We start from the raw sequence: 16,449 nt of genomic DNA on the forward strand, positions 1-16,449 counted from the left end.
TGAATTATGACTGAGATGGGAAAATGAGACTTGAAGAAAAGGAAGTGCCTCTCCTCCCTCCCTCCCTCCCTCCCTCCCTTTCTTCCTTCCCTTTCCTTTTGCCAAATTTAGAGGAGATCTGCCAGTTGTAGCTATCAAGAAATAGAACAAAATATGACACACCATATTTCTTCATTGACATAGCTTTCAGCTAACGCTGCTGGAAAGCTGTTCCTTAGACTTCACTGAAGTGTGGCATTCTGGGAAGCTAGATGACCTACAAGGACCCTTCCAACTCCTTTAATCTGTTAGTCTGTTAGAACCAATGTTAAGAGCTGCTGAATTGCAGGAAATATTAGTGAAAAAGAAATCAGAGATGGGATTCAGATGGTTCTTACTAGTTCTGGAGAACCGATAGTGGAAATTTTGATTGGGAGGAAATGGGGATTTTGCAGTAACCTTCCCCTGGAGTGGGGAGGGAATTGAGATTTTACAGTATCCTTCCCTTGCCATGCCCACCAAGCCACACCATTATATACACCAGTAGCAAAAACATTTGAATCCCACCACCAAGATGCTTCAAGAATATCAGAAATTTAATTGGAACACCAATATATAAGAAGAAGGAACAGATATCAGCTTGTTTCATTCCTTTCTGGTTGCTAGAACTCCTTGAAAATCATGTTGTGTACCAAATAACCAGAATACCTCTTCCTTTGAACTTGTGATGGAAGCAACCCATCACATAGCAATTGGGAACCAACTTGAGGCCCACTAAGCTTACAGTGGGCTTACATCTAGTAGCAAGTGTGAAGGCCAGAAAAGTAGCTGCAGATGGAACTCGCTCCTTGTCATACTGAGTTTTCAAGACTCAAGTGTGCAAATACTTGTCATAAAGGAAATTCAGTACACTATCACTGTTTTGTCTGTTTACTGTAACTGGTAAGATGGGGAGAAGATATAGGAATGATTTGATATTTTTAGTCAAGAAAAAACAAAAGGCTGAGTAAGGCTAAAAAGTCCAAGGTACAAGATGTTTTTAATTAGAATTTTTAAAGAGGAAGGGGGAACAATTTCAGGACATTTCTACAAAATTACTGAAATTACAAAAAGAAATCAAAATGCTAATGAAAATAAATTTACTTAAATCATTTACCAAGTGGTGAAATCTAAAAAAATTCCCTATTGGTTCTGGGGTTATGGTTTCATGGTCATGGCCAAGCAGTGGTTGCACATACCATCCGCTACCAATGCGCTCTCCGGGACCATTGCAGGCACGCACCTGTCTGGTGGCCATGCACAAGCCGGTCAGTGCAAGATTTGGCTTCTGTGCATGTGCAGCAAGTAAAATCTTGTGTGAGGACATTCTTTCAAGTGAGATTTTGTGGATTTTTGACAATTTCTTTGCTTCTGTGCAAGGACGAAGGCACGAAGGGGGCACAAAAATGCATGCACATCTCAATTTCCGCTACCAGAACTTGTGACCCTAGCCGTACTGGGTGCAATGCGCTATTGGTCATGGCTTAGTGTGTGGCTCGATGGTCATGTGACCTGGGTGGTCATGGCTTGGTGGTCGTGGTCATGTGACAAGTGACTCAAAAGCCAACTTTCACACTTCGCACACAAATAACACAAAAGCCACAAATTCATCTGCTACAATATTCTTCCTGTCAATGTCTACTTCAGCTTCAACCACAACAACACACGAGTACACAACAGATACAAACTTAAAGTAGACCTCTCTAAACCTGACTGCAGGAAATACGACTTTAGTAACCGAGTAGTTGGTGCATGTGGTATCATCACCTAACCCCCAAAACTTTAGTCTTAGATTATCCACTGCTGACCTCTCCAGATTCCTAAGAGGTCAGTAAGGGGCATGCATAAGTACATCAGAGTGCCATCCATCCCCTGTCTTAATATCTCTCTTTTACTAGTATCATGTATATAAATATTATATCTTTGTATACTATCATTATATATGTGACAAAACAAACAAACAAACAAATAAATAAACAATGCAAAAGCAACTGGCTTCACACAAAAAGACCCCTGCAACAAGCAGGAACTTCATAGAGTCACAGAGAGCTCAAAAACTATTATACATTGCATAAAAATAATACAAAAGCTACATAACTGACTCACACACAATGCAGAAGCTACACAACAAGCAAAAAGCTCACAGAGTCACAGTTCCAGAGAATAGTAGTTTAAAAAATGCTTTAAAAAGGGTTTTTCAAAAAGGTTCCTACAACCCCCCTCTCAGCTGATTGTCAAATAGCTGAGTCAGGATTTTTTTTAAAAAAAACTCTTTTTTTTACTACCAGCTTCGGGGAATAGGTAGTAAAAATGCTTTTTAAAAAGTAAAAGAAAGGTTCATCAGATGTGATCATTTTTAGATATTTTTAGATATTTTAGATATTTTTTAGATAATTTTAGATATTTTAAAATATTCGATTTGTTACTGTACATTGTTTTTATTATTGCTGTGAGCCACCCCGAGTTTACGGAGAGGGGCGGCATACAAATCTAATAAATAATAATAAATAATAATAATAATCTGCACCATCGTAGAAAACTTTTTAAAAACTTTTTAAAAGCATTTTTACTACCAGTTCGGAAAACCGGAAATATTTGTTGCTAACAGTTCATGCCTACCGGCTGAACCGGTAGAGTTTCAGCCCTGCATTTACCCAATAAGGCAGAGTATGTTAAGGAATATGGGCCCTGATTGCATTTTTGTAGGCTCTTTATTGTTAGAATAATTGTGCAACTTAATTAATACATTTCAATCCCCATTCTTTTATTTCCCTTCTTATTTCCCTTATTTAAGTCAAATTATGTATCTAAGTAGTATGTTAAAAGCAAGAAGCAGATTCATTCCTGAATTACTTTCCCGGAAAAGGGAAGGGGACATGCTGTGAACTGCTCTTTTTGTAATGGACACTCTTTTGACCAGGAGAGCGAGAGTAAATGAGAGGTGGATGCGCGCACACCATGCGTGACCAGCTCGTCTTCTCTGGGCTCTGCCTACAGCAGTTTCAAACACACTTCTGCCTGCAAGGAAGAGGAGGTGAACATTGATCCCTGGCTTGCTGTCTCCTTGCAGGCAGGAGCATATTTCAAAATGCTGCTGGAGGCAGCTCAAAGCAACTGAGCCCATCCTGTGAGGTATGTGTGTACCTGCATCTCGCTTGGTCTCTGTCTCTGCCGGCCAAAAGAGTGCCCACTGGAGAAAGAGTGGCTCCTGGTTGGGAGATGAAGAGCAAGCAAATGATGGGTGGATGCACATCTCTCTGGATTAGCTCAACTCTTTTGGGGTCTGCCTTCGGCAATTTGAACTGTGTTCCTGCCTGCAAGGAGATGGCAAAGCCAATTCAGAACAGTGAGCCTACAAGTGCAAGACTTGAGCAACAGACATCCCTATCACTGTCTCTGGCTGCTGCTTCCCTTACTTGTTTGCCGACTCAGGCCACTCATCCTCCACCTGCCCTCCCTGCATCCTTCAGACAATGGATGCCAGCTTGGGCAGTGCATGGGAATCCCTGCAAGTTTATAGTGACTCCGAAGGTAGAATTTTGATTGTACAATTAGATATAGAACCAAAACCTCTCGTTATTATATCAATATACACACCAAAAGCAATTTTATAAGGAATTACACGATAAGATAATTGAGTTATCAATAGAAAACATGATAATAGTTGGTGATTTTAATGCAATCTCAGACAGTCAAATGGATTACATAGGGAGGAAGAAGGGAAAGAGGGAAAAAAGCAATGTTACCAACAACTTTTTGGAAAATGAGTACAGAACTATTATTAAAAGATATAGGGCGTGAATACCATCCACAAAATAAAGAATGTACTTTTTATTCTAACCCCCACAAAATCTGGACTAGGATTGATATGGTATGAGCACCAGCATACACAATGGAAAGGATTAAGGATATTGAAATAGAAACCAATAGTTGGGCAGATCATAGTCCATTAGTAATATATTGGAAAGGTAGGCAAAAAATTAATAATTGGTACATGAATAGGGGCATCTTGTGTGACCCTGAATATAAAGAGTGGATTGGAAAAGAATTGGAACTCTTTTTTAAAATAAATAAAAACAACAATACAACCCCACAAAATCTTTGGGATACAACAAAGGCATATATCTGGGGCTTAATAATTTCTTATACAGCTAGGAAAAATAAAGAGAAAAAGATACAATACCAAAAATTACAGGATGAATTAAAAACATTAGAATTAGAAATGCAACAAAATGAACAAGATGATAAAGTTAAAAACCAGAGGGATATATTAAAACATAAAATAAAGTTAATAAAACAAAAACAACTCGTGGAAAAAATAAAAAGAGCGAAACAAGAATATTTGGAATATGCAAACAAACCAGGAAGATGGCTGGCATATAAATTAAGGAAGGAAAGAGAATCTAAAATTATTTTAAAAAATTGATAGATGGGGATGAAGTAATAAGACATAAAATGGACGAAAAGAAGGAAATAATATTAGACTTTTATAGGAAATTGTATGGGAAAGAAGAAATAAAAGAGGTGATTGCAGACTATTTAAATACTATAGATCTACCAATATTAACTGAAAACCAGCAACAAAAACTTAATAATCCTTTTACAACATTAGAATTACAACAATCCATTAAAACCAGAAAAATAATAAAGCCACTGGCCCTGATGCAATACCTGCAGAATTTTACAAGTTAGACAATGAAATACTTTTTTCCAACATGTTAGAGATATTTAATAACATAATAGCGGATAGTATATTACATAGAACATGGTCAGAAACTTTAAAAACATTAATACACAAAGAGGGAACAGAAAAGGAAAAAAATGGGAATTATAGACCAATTTCATTATTAAATGTAGACTATAAAATTTTCATAACAATATATGCATGTAGACTTAAAAACATTATAAATGAAATGATACATGAAGACCAGAATGGATTTCTACCAGGTAGACAAATTAAAAATAATTTGAGGACAATTATAAATACTTTAGAATACTATGAACAACACCCTGAAAAACAAATGGCACTTATATTTCTTGATGCAAAAAAGGCATTAATAGATGTAGATTGGACCTTTATGAAAATACAATTAAATAAGATGAATGTAGGAACTAAATTTTTTAATATTATAGATGCGATTTATCCTAACCAATCAGCAAAAATTATAATAAACAATGAATAAACTGAAAGATTAGAAATACAAAGGGGAGTTAGACAAGGATGTCCTATATCACCATTATTATTTATCCTAACATTAGAAACATTATTAATAAAAATAAGAACAGAAAAGGATATAAAAGGCTTGAAAATTAAAAAAGAAATCTACAAAGTCCAAGCCTTTGCAGACGATGTGGTCTTCATAATAGAAGATCCATTGACATCAATATTAAAATTAATAGAAGAATATGGAAAAGTAGATGGCTTGAAAATTAACAAGGAAAAGACACAAATCCTTGTGAAAAACATGACAGATTTACAGATTTACAGAAAAACAACTAGAAAAATTAACAAATATGAAAATAACAAAAAAAGTAAAATATCTAGGCATTTGGATTTCTGCAAAAGTTATGTCTTTGAAAAATGATAATTATATAAAGCTATTAGGTCAAATTAAAAAAGATTTGGAAATATGGAATAATTTACAGTTATCTTTAGTAGGAAGAATTTCTACAATTAAAATGAATATTCTCCCTCAAGTATTATTCTTATTTCAGGTAATTCCAATAAACCCAGGAGGGAATTTTTTAAAAGAATTAACTAAGACTACTAAAAAATTTATATGGCAAGGTAAGAAACCAAGAATAAAACAAAGTTCACTAGAAGATCGGAAGGAGAGAGGAGGACTTTCCTTACCAAATTGGATGTTATATTACCAAGCCGCGGCACTATTATGGATAAAAGAATGGATAACCTTGGAAGATAGAAGACTATTAAATTTAGAAGGCCATGATTTAATGTTAGGCTGGCATGCCTTTGTATGGTACAAAAAGTCAAAAACACATTCATATTTTAATAGGAATATAATTAGAAAGGCATTAATAGATGTTTGGAAAGAGATTTTAAAAACCCATTTTTTAGTAATGCCAGATTGGATTTCACCGATTGAAGCAATAACACATCCGAATTTGTTAAAAGAAGGTAAAATATGGAAATATAGAGATTTACTTGATAATCAACTAAAATTGAAAACAAAGCAAGAATTGCAAGAATCAGGGGTGGAAATAGACTGGTGGCAGTACGCCCAGATTAACTCTAGATATCAAAAAGACACGAGAATATTTATATTCAAGAAGGATAATAATGTAATTGGGAAATTACGAACTCAAAATCAAGGAAAATTGATCGGGAAGTTATATAAATATTTAATAAACTACAAGATGATAGGTTGGATATTGAATATGATCAGTTGGTGTAAAAATATTGGAAAAGAAATAAATTTAGATACATGATAAAAGGTTTGGCTATATAACTGGAAGATAACTAGATCAACTTCTTTCAAAGAGAATCAAATTAAAATGTTTTATAGATGGCATCTTCCACCAAACAGGATTTCAAAGATGTTTCCTAGTGCCTCTCCTATGTGTTGGAAATGCAAAAAGGAAATTGGCACATACTTTCATGCTTGGTGGACATGCCCAAAATCTAAGGTGTATTGGAATAAGGTAGAAAAATGTCTGAAAGAAATTACAAGTAAGGAAATTAGGAAGACTCCAGAATTTTTTTTTATTAGGCATCACTAATATTAAATATAAAAAAGAAGTATATTATTTAACAATTCATATATTAGTAGCTGCAAGAATAGTATTCGCATGAAATGGAAAGAAAAGGAAACTCCAAAAGACGAAGAGATTTTTAGGAAGATTATGGAATGTGCAGAATTGGATATGAGGATGAGAAGGTTAAATAACCAAGTGGAATCTGAATTTTATAAAACTTGGGAAAAAGTGTATGAATGGTAGAATTTAAAAAAAACACCCAAATATTAATGATGACAATAAAATAAAGTATGAAATAGCAAATGCATAATGTTGAATATAATATATTTGATGAATAACTTGATTGTTATTAATTGAGTTTAATTATACTAACCACAATTGTATAATTAATAGAAAATATTTGAAATTGCATATTTTTTATGTTAGTATTGAATACAAATAGATATTTTATTGATAAGTTAACTTTTCTGTATTGATCTAAATAGAATTAGTTTTTTCATTTTTGTATTAAGAAGACTTCTATAATAAGAGGAGCAATGGTAGCTCCTATACATGTTAAATGTGGTTTGTTTTGTTTGTCTTATATTTTTAAAAATCAATAAAAATTGTTCAAAAAAATAATTAAAATAAATTAATTAAACAGAAAAAAAAATTAAACTTAGAATTTCTTAATATACTACTGTACTGTATGATTACACAATTTGAAATCTACTTCTTTATTTCTATTTTAACAATATAATTAAAATAATTAAAGTCAGTTAATCAATTTATTTCAACCTTTACCTTATGATTAAAATATTTGAAATCCATTAATAAAGTTAATAACTTATCCTTAAAATTTCAATATATCATTTATTCAATTTAATAAGTTCAAATGTTATAAAATGTATTTATATATTATTCATAATCTTTTTTTAATATTCCACCAATTATACACTTTTATAGAACTCTGTTTCCATTTGATTATTTAACCGTCTCGTCATCATATCTAATTCTGCATATTCCATAATTTTTTAAATACATCTTCGTCTTTTGGTATTTCCTTTTCTTTCCATTTTTGCGCAAATGTAATTCTTGCCGCTACTAAGATACGAATTATTAAATAATATATTTCTTTTTTATATTTGGTATCACAAATGCCCAGTAGAAAGAATTCTGGGGTCTTTTTAATCTTGTTATTCGTTATTTCCTTTAACCATTTTTCTACCTTGTTCTAGTAAATCTTGGCTTTAGGGCAGGTCCACCATATGTGAAAATATATACCGATTTCTTTTTTACATTTCCAACAAATAGGAGAAGTATTAGGAAACATCTTTGAGATCCTATCTGGTGGAAGATGCCATCTGTAAAACATCTTAATTTGATTTTCTTTAAAAGAAATTGATTTTGTTATTTTCCAGTTGTATATCCATACCTTTTCCCATGTTTCCAAATTTATTTCTTTTCCAAAATTTTTGCACCAACTAATCATGTTGTCTTTCAATATCCAGCCTATCATTTTATAATTTATTAAGTATATATATAATTTCCCAATTAATTTCCCTTGGTTTAGAATCAATCATTTCCCAAGAATGTTATTATCTTTTTTAAAAATAAAAGTTCTAGCATCTTTTTGATATCCAGAGTTAATCTGTACATACTGCCACCAATCTATATCAACAGCTATCTCATGCAATTCTTGTTTCGTTCTTAATTTTAATTGATTGTCCAATAAATCTCTATATTTCCATATCTTACCATCTTTTAAAGATAAATAAAGGCAATGGGTCCAGATGGCATCCACCCCAGAGTTCTTAAAGAACTCAGATATGCCATTGCTACCCCCCTGACTGATTTGTTTAACCAATCCCTGTTAACAGGAGATGTTCCTGAGGATTGGAGAATGGCCAGTGTTGTGCCTATCCACAAGAAGGGCAGTAGAGAAGAAGCTGGTAACTACAGGCCAGTTAGCTTGACATCAGTTATAGTTAAAATGATGGAGACTCTACTCAAAAAGAGGATAAATTAGCACCTAAAACAATAACTTATTGGACCCAAATCAGCATGGCTTTACTGAAGGGAAATCATGTCAGACTAATCTCATTGATTTCTTTGACTATGTCACAAAGGTGTTGGATCAAGGTGGTGCGTGGATATTGCCTATCTGGACTTCAGCAAAGCCTTTGATACGGTTCCACATAAAGAGCTGATAGATAAATTAGTGAAGATTGGTCTTAATCTCTGGATAGTTCAATGGATTTGCAGCTGGCTGAAGCATAGACATCAGAGAGTTATTGTTAATGGTGAGTATTCTGAGCAGAGACAGGTTACAAGCGGTGTGCCACAAGGGTCTGTTCTGGGTCCTATTCTTTTTAATATGTTTGTGAGTGATATTCGGGAAGGTTTGGTAGGGAAGGTTTGCCTATTTGCCGATGACTCTAAAGTGTGCAATAGGATTGATATTCCTGGAGGCGTCTGTAATATGGGAAATGATTTAGCTTTACTAGATAAGTGGTCAAAGCAATGGAAACTGCAGTTTAATGTTTTCAAATGTAAAATAATGCACTTGGGGAAAAGGAATCCTTAATCTGAGTATTGCATTGGCAGTTCTGTGTTAGCAAAAACTTCAGAAGAGAAGGATTTGGGGTAGTGATTTCTGACAGTCTCAAAATGGGTGAACAGTGCAGTCAGGCTGTAGGGAAAGCAAGTAGGATGCTTGGCTGCATAGCTAGAGGTATAATAAGCAGGAAGAGGGAGAATATGATCCCGCTATATAGAGTGCTGGTGAGATATTACTTTTAAAGTATGAGTGAATTTTAAATTTTTCATACCATATAAAGGTATGCCAGCCTAGCATTAAATCATGGCCCTCTAGGTTAAGTAATCTTTGATTTTCAAGGGTTAACCATTCTTTTATCCATGTTAAAGCGGTGGCTTGATAATATAACTTCCAATTAGGGAGGCCAAGGCCTCCTCTTTCTTTACGGTCTTCTAACGAACTTTGATTTATTCTTGGTTTCTTACCCTGCCATATGAATTTTTTTGTAATTCTATTTAATTCTTTAAAAAAATTGGTCCAGGATTGATTGGAATAACTTGGAAAAGAAATAATATTTTAGGGAGGATATTCATTTTAATTGTGGAGATTCTTCCAACTAGAGATAGCTGTAAATTGATCCATACTCCCAATTCCTTTTTAATTTGTCCTAACAATTTTATATAATTATCATTTTTTAAAGATGTAGCTTTGGAGGTAATCCATATGCCCAGGTATTTCACCTTTCTTGCTACTTTCATGTTTGTTAAATTTTCGAGATATTTTGTCTGTGACTCTGTCATACTTTTTGGAAGTATCTGCGTCTTTTCCTTGTTAATTTTCAAACCTGCAACTTTCCCATATTCTTCTATTAAATCTATTAACTTTAGAATTGATATTAGAGAATCCTCTATTATAAAAACTACATCATCCACAAAGGCTTGGACTTTATATGTTTCTTTTTTAATCTTCAACCCTTTTATTTCCTTTTCTGCTCTTATTTTTATTAGTAATACCTCTAATGTTAAAATAAATAATAATGGTGATATTGGACATCCTTGTCTCACTCCTCTTTGTATTTCTAATTTTCCTGTTTGCTCGTTATTTATTATATTTCTAGCTGATTGATTAGACTATATGGCATCAATTATATTGAAAAATTTAGTTCCCACATTCATCTTATTTAATGGTATTTTCATAAAGGTCCAATTTACATTATCAAATGCTTTTTTTGGCATCTAAGAATATATGTGACACTTGTTTTTCAGGATGTTGTTCATAATATTCTAAGGTATTTATTATTGTTCTTAGGTTATTTTTAATTTGTCTACCTGGTAAAAATCCATTCTGGTCTTTATGTATTATTCCATTTATAATGTTTTTAAACCTAGTAGCTGTTCTGTCAGGCTCTCTGGTAGAATCCTCCTGAAAATTCAAAGGTACAAATTTCAGACACACACACGTTTGAAAATTCAAAACAATGTTCTTTATAATGAAAATTCAAACTAAGCACTCTTTTTGTATAGCAAAGAGCACTCGTCTCCAAACAACCTGGTAATTTGTACAAGTCCCTTATCAGTTCTTAGATACTTAGCTTGCAGCTGTGAGGCAATTCACAGTCCTTCTTCTTTCACGAAGTGAAACACACTTTGCTCTGCTTTAGTTTCAAAGCAGGGAAAAATCAACACACAAAGGCCGAAGTCAGTAATACAGGCACGAAACAAAATGATCAGATAATCCTCTACAATGGCCAAACCCACACGCTGCTATTTATAGCAGCCTCATTAATTACCACAGCCCCACCCAACCACAAGTGGCCTCATTTTCTTTTATAATAATCTCTCAGTTGTTGCTTCCTATTCATCGCTCTCCACATGTGTGGCTGTATCATTAACTCTTGTTCCGAATCCAAGGAGGAGACAGATAATTGATCTCCTTCTGAGCTGTCTGCCAAACTCTCCTCCTCCCTGTCACTCATGTCTTCTTGGTCAGAGGAGCCTTCATCAGCAGATTCCACAGGGAGCAAAACAGGCCTGCAGCATGTGAATGTCTCCTCCACATCCACATTCCTTGGTGCAGGAGCTAACCACAACAGTAGCAAATATTGATATAAAGATTTTATAATTTACATTTAACAATGATATCAGTCTGTAATTTTCAATTTTTTCCTTCTCAGTTCCCACTTTATGTATTAATGTTATTAAAGTTTCTGTCCATGTTTTTGGTAATTTACCATCTGCTATTATTTGATTAAATATTTCTAACATATTTGAAAAAAGTATTTCAATGTCTAATTTATAAAATTCTGTTGGTATCGCATCTGGACCAGTAGCTTTATTATTTTTCTGTTTTTAAATAGATTGCCGTAATTCTATTTCTGTGATAGGTTTGTTTAATTTTTGTTGTTGATCTTCCATTAATGCCGGTAAATCTATACCACTTAAATAATCAAAAATTAAATCTTCTTTTATTTCTTCTTTTCCATATAGTTTCCTATAAAATTCTAATGCTATTTCATTTTTCATCTATTCTATGTCTTATTACACCTTTGCTATCTATTAATTTTTTGATAATTTTGTTTTCTCTTTCTTTCCTGAGTTTATATGCCAACCATCTTCCTAGTTTATTTGCATGTTCAAAATATTCTTGTTTTGCTGTTTTTATTTGTTCTACCATTGATTCTTGTTCTATCAACCTTATTTTGTGTTTTAATACATCTCTCTGATTTTTAACTTTATCATCATGTTCATCTTTTTGCATTTCTAATTCTAATTTTTTCAATTCATCCTCTAACCCTTGATATTGCAACTTCTTCTCTTTATTCTTTTTTGCCATATAAGAAATTGTTAGCCCACGTATATATGCCTTTGTTGCATCCCAAAGGTTTTGTGGCGTAGTGTCATTGTTTTTATTTATTTTGAAAAAGGCCTCCAATTCTTTCTCTATCCATTCTTTATATTCAGGGTCACGTAATATGTTTCTATTCATTGACCAGTTATTTATTTTTCTCTTACCTTTCCAATAATGACTAATGGATTATGGTCTGCCCAGCTATTAGTTTCAATTTCAATATCTCTGATCTTTTCCATTGTGTATGCTGGTGCTCATACCATATCAATCCTAGTCCAGATTTTGTGGGGGTTAGAATAATAAGTACATTGTTTATTTTGTGGATGGTATTCATGCCATATATCTTTTAATAATAGTTCTGTACTCATTTTCCAAAAAGTTGTTGGTAACATTGCTTTTTTCCCTCTTTCCCCTCTTCCTCCCTGTATAATCCATTTGACTGTCTGTGATTGCATTAAAATCACCAACTATTATCATGTTTTCTATTGATAACTCAATTATCTTATCGTGTAATTCCTTATAAAATTGCTTTTGGTGTGTATATTGATATAATAACGAGAGGTTTTGGTTCTATATCTAATTGTAGCTCAATTATTTTGTCATGCAATTCTTTATAAAGTTGTTTTTGGTTGTCATTTGGTGCATATATTGAAATAATTACAAGAGGTTTCATATTTAGGTCTAATTGTACCATTAAAATTCTGCCTTCACTATCACTGTAAATTTGTTTTGATTCAATTGTTTTGTCGATGTACATTGTTACGCCTCTTTTTTTATTTGCTAAACTAGTATAAAGTTTCCCCAATTTTGAATTATTAAGGAGGCTCCTTTTTGATTTTTTAATATGGACTTCCTGTAAAAATTTTATTTGTGCTTTTTGTTTCCTAAGTTTAGCCAATATTTGATTTTTTTCCTGGGGTTGTTCAGACCATTAACATTGACTGAAAAGATTTTCAAGTCATGTGACATTTCTATTTGTAGTCCTCAAAACCCCACCTCTGGACTTCTGTGTTTTTGTGATTCCATATTTTTGTGAGGCAAAAAAATCTTAAACCCCAGATTTGTATCTTGAAAAGTTTGTATGAGGGGTTTGTAAGACGGGGTATCATTGTATATTAAAGCTTCTGTCTCTTCGTCCTCTTCTGAATCAGACACTTCCTGAGGCTGACAGGGAATACTCACAACACCTTCCACCTGCGCAAAACTCTCCCGACGCTCCTCTGACCAACAGTCTTCGGAGAGGGGCGGCATACAAATCTAAGTAATAAATAAATAAATAAATAAATAACATTTCCTTCACTAAGTGAGACATTGGTTAAGGGAACTGAGCCCCACTTTGCCATCTTTCCCACCACCATTGCTAAATGAATCCTCGCCATTGTTATGTTAGTATGCCAGTTGCTACACGAATCTGTTTTCCCCATGGGCTTTGCTCGGTTCACGCAATCTACTATCTAACACCCATTCTTGTTGAGTTTGTGGTTGCTTCTTTTTAACATCTTGCAGTTCTCCCCTCTCCTTACTGGTGACCCCCTGTTCTTCTCCTTTATCCTTAAGTTCTATCTGTAGTTGGTCAGTCTTGTTCAGTCCACTTTGTGCGAAAAAAGCTCTTGCGTCATCCACACTCTCTATCTTAACTCTCATTGCTTGCCAAGTCAGAGAAAGCCCTTCTGGCACTAGCCATCGAAAAAATATATTCTTTTTGATTAAGATGCTTGTAAGAAAATAGTACTCTCTTCTGCTTTCTCTTACCCTCTTTGGAACTTGTTTCAGAATTGTAATATCTTTCCCTTTGTATTTCCAAGTCTGGTTTCTCACCTGTTTTAAGATGTCATCTTTGATTACTCTTCTTGAAAACTTGATGTGGACTTCTCTTGGTAGGTTATGTCGCCCTACATAGCCCGTTTGGACTCTATAAATTTCATCTATCTCTCTTATAAGTTCTTGTGGGTCTGCTTGTAGAATTTCTCATATTATCTCTGCCATCTTTGCGGATAGATCTTCATCCTTCTCTTCCTCAATGTTTTGAAATCTCAGACCATGTGATGCGGATTGAAGTTCAAGGTTAGTTATTGCTTCGTCAAAGCCTCTGCAAGTCGCATAATTATGTTCTTCGTATTCTTCCACCTTTTGTCCTATATCATGGACTTTATCTTCCATTGCTTTTATTCTTTTTTCGTTTTCTTGTAAGTTCTGTTGTATAACTTTCATATTTACATCCATCTCATTTATGCTCCTTTTGACTTCACCAATTTCAGTTTTTTTAAGTTCACCGATCTCCTTCTTGAGCTCAGTTTTCAAAGTACCCATTTCATTTTTCATCTCTTGCTTCATTTCTTCAAAATATTTTTTCACTTCTTCTTTATTTGTATCCAGTTGGATTTTTGTTTGTGTTTGCATTTTCTGCATGAAGTCTTGAATAATTGCTAGTGTATCTTGAATAGTCTGAAGGTTTGATTCTGCCGGTTGCTTTTCTTTTTCCTTGGCTAACATTGTTATTATTGTTCTTTGTTGTAGAGGAGATGATGTTGGAGATATCTTTGGAGTGGGGGTTGGAGTTGGAGTTGGAGTGGATGTTTGTTTTTGAGTTGTTGTTGTTGTAACAGAAGTCACACTTTGAGCCTTGTAGGAACCTTTCATACCTCAGAAGTTTACAATATATTATGCAATATTATGCAATATCTTAGTATAACTTTATTTTACTTTGTAATTAAAGTAATATTTATGGACAATATGAAAAATATCAAATGAGAAAGGAAAAGGAAAAATAAACAAAAAGTAGACTATATATCTTAGGGGGTAGGAAAATTTAAAAATAATAAAATAAAAAATAATGAAAGAAAAAGGATAATAATAAAGAAGAAAGAATAAAAAGAGAAATACTGTATAATTAAAGAATAAAAAGAAAACTATGACAATAATTTTTTTTTAAAAAAAATACACTAAGCCAAATATTAAACAATGTACTTAATAATATTCCTAAAAATACAGTTAACTATAAAATAAGAACTAAAATATATTATAAAATTAGGGGGATACACCAGGTGGAGAGAGGGGAAAACAAAACTCTAACACATTTTAAATATCAAATTTAACTAAAATAATTTTTTTTAAAAAAGAAAAACAATCCAAATAAAATATAGAAGAGAAAAATAGAAAAGAGGAGAAAAGATTTAAGGGTTTAAAATTATGTAATTATATGTAGAAAGAAAAATAATGTAAAAAAATACTAATTTGGGAATAAAAAGGTTGGCAATGATTTTGAAAATATTTATAATGTATGAAAAGGGGTAAAAATATAAAAGTGTTTTCTAAATGGAAAAAGTGGCAAATAAAAAAGGGCAAGTTTTATTTTTCCCAAAGTGCTCTGTCTTATTTCTCAGTCTTCTATTAGGTAAAAAAGGAAGAAAATAGGTCCAAAAAACAAGTCCAAAATCCACAATCCGCAGAGAGATGTAAAAAAGTATATGAAAATAGTTGTATTGCAAATATAAAAATTAATGCAGTCCAATTCAAAAGAAATAAAAAATTCAAAAATTTAATCCATCAATATAAAATTCATTAATAAGAAATTTAGACCATTTGCCATGATTTCTTCTGAATTAATCCAATTAAAAGTTCATTCCAGTCATTTATAAAATGTAGATAATATATTAGAGTTATCAATCCAAATATTTGAAAAATTAAAGTCCAGAGTCAATATATAATAATTCAAATATAAAAACATCACTTTTTTCTTTCCAAGACAAGCACTCAGAGTAACAAACTTTTTTACTTCGCCTTTTAAGTTCAAGATCTTCACTTTTCAGGTATTAGTTACCAAAATTTTACCTTGTATGTGCTTTTTATTTTCTTCTTTCTGTAGATTTGCTTTTTGTAGACTTCTGTTCTATTTTCTTGGCTTCCTTCGTAGACCGATCACTATGGCCGCATCCCAGCGGCTGCTGGGGGCAGTTCTCCATACTACAGCTGCAGGGCTTTTCCTACCCTTCGGGGCAGTGGCGACCTGCCCCTAGGGACCCAGGAGACCCCCTATTCTATGTTGAGCCCTCTGGGCTCAGACAAAGCACAAAACGCACCCTGTAGCAGGGAAAAAGGAGAAACAAAGATGGAGCGATGTCTTCGTCCACCCGACATGATCGAGCGTCATCCGGAAGTCTATCCAAAAATATTTTAAAGAACTTAATAAAATAACATTTTATTTGAAATAAAAGAAAACCAAGAATTAAACTATCACATTTACAGGACAGCAAACGAAGAGGAGATCTGGGCTTACCGGATCTCAGACTTTACTACAAAGAGGCCGCATTAACATGGATCAAAGATTGTATTAAAACTAACAAATAAAA

General features: G+C 33.3%; 1 protein-coding gene across 1 annotated transcript; it reads right to left on the reverse strand.

The window, feature by feature from the left end:
* Nucleotides 1-14,068: 14,068 nt before the first annotated feature.
* On the reverse strand, nt 14,069-14,740 carry LOC139153839 (uncharacterized protein PF3D7_1120000-like). Its single transcript, XM_070728260.1, has one exon. It carries the CDS (start codon nt 14,738-14,740, stop codon nt 14,069-14,071), a length of 672 nt encoding a protein of 223 aa, XP_070584361.1.
* Between the last annotated feature and the right edge of the window lie 1,709 nt (nt 14,741-16,449).

The sequence above is a fragment of the Erythrolamprus reginae genome, chromosome Z (genome assembly GCF_031021105.1).
Source record: "Erythrolamprus reginae isolate rEryReg1 chromosome Z, rEryReg1.hap1, whole genome shotgun sequence".
NCBI classification, from domain to species: Eukaryota; Metazoa; Chordata; class Lepidosauria; order Squamata; family Dipsadidae; genus Erythrolamprus; species Erythrolamprus reginae.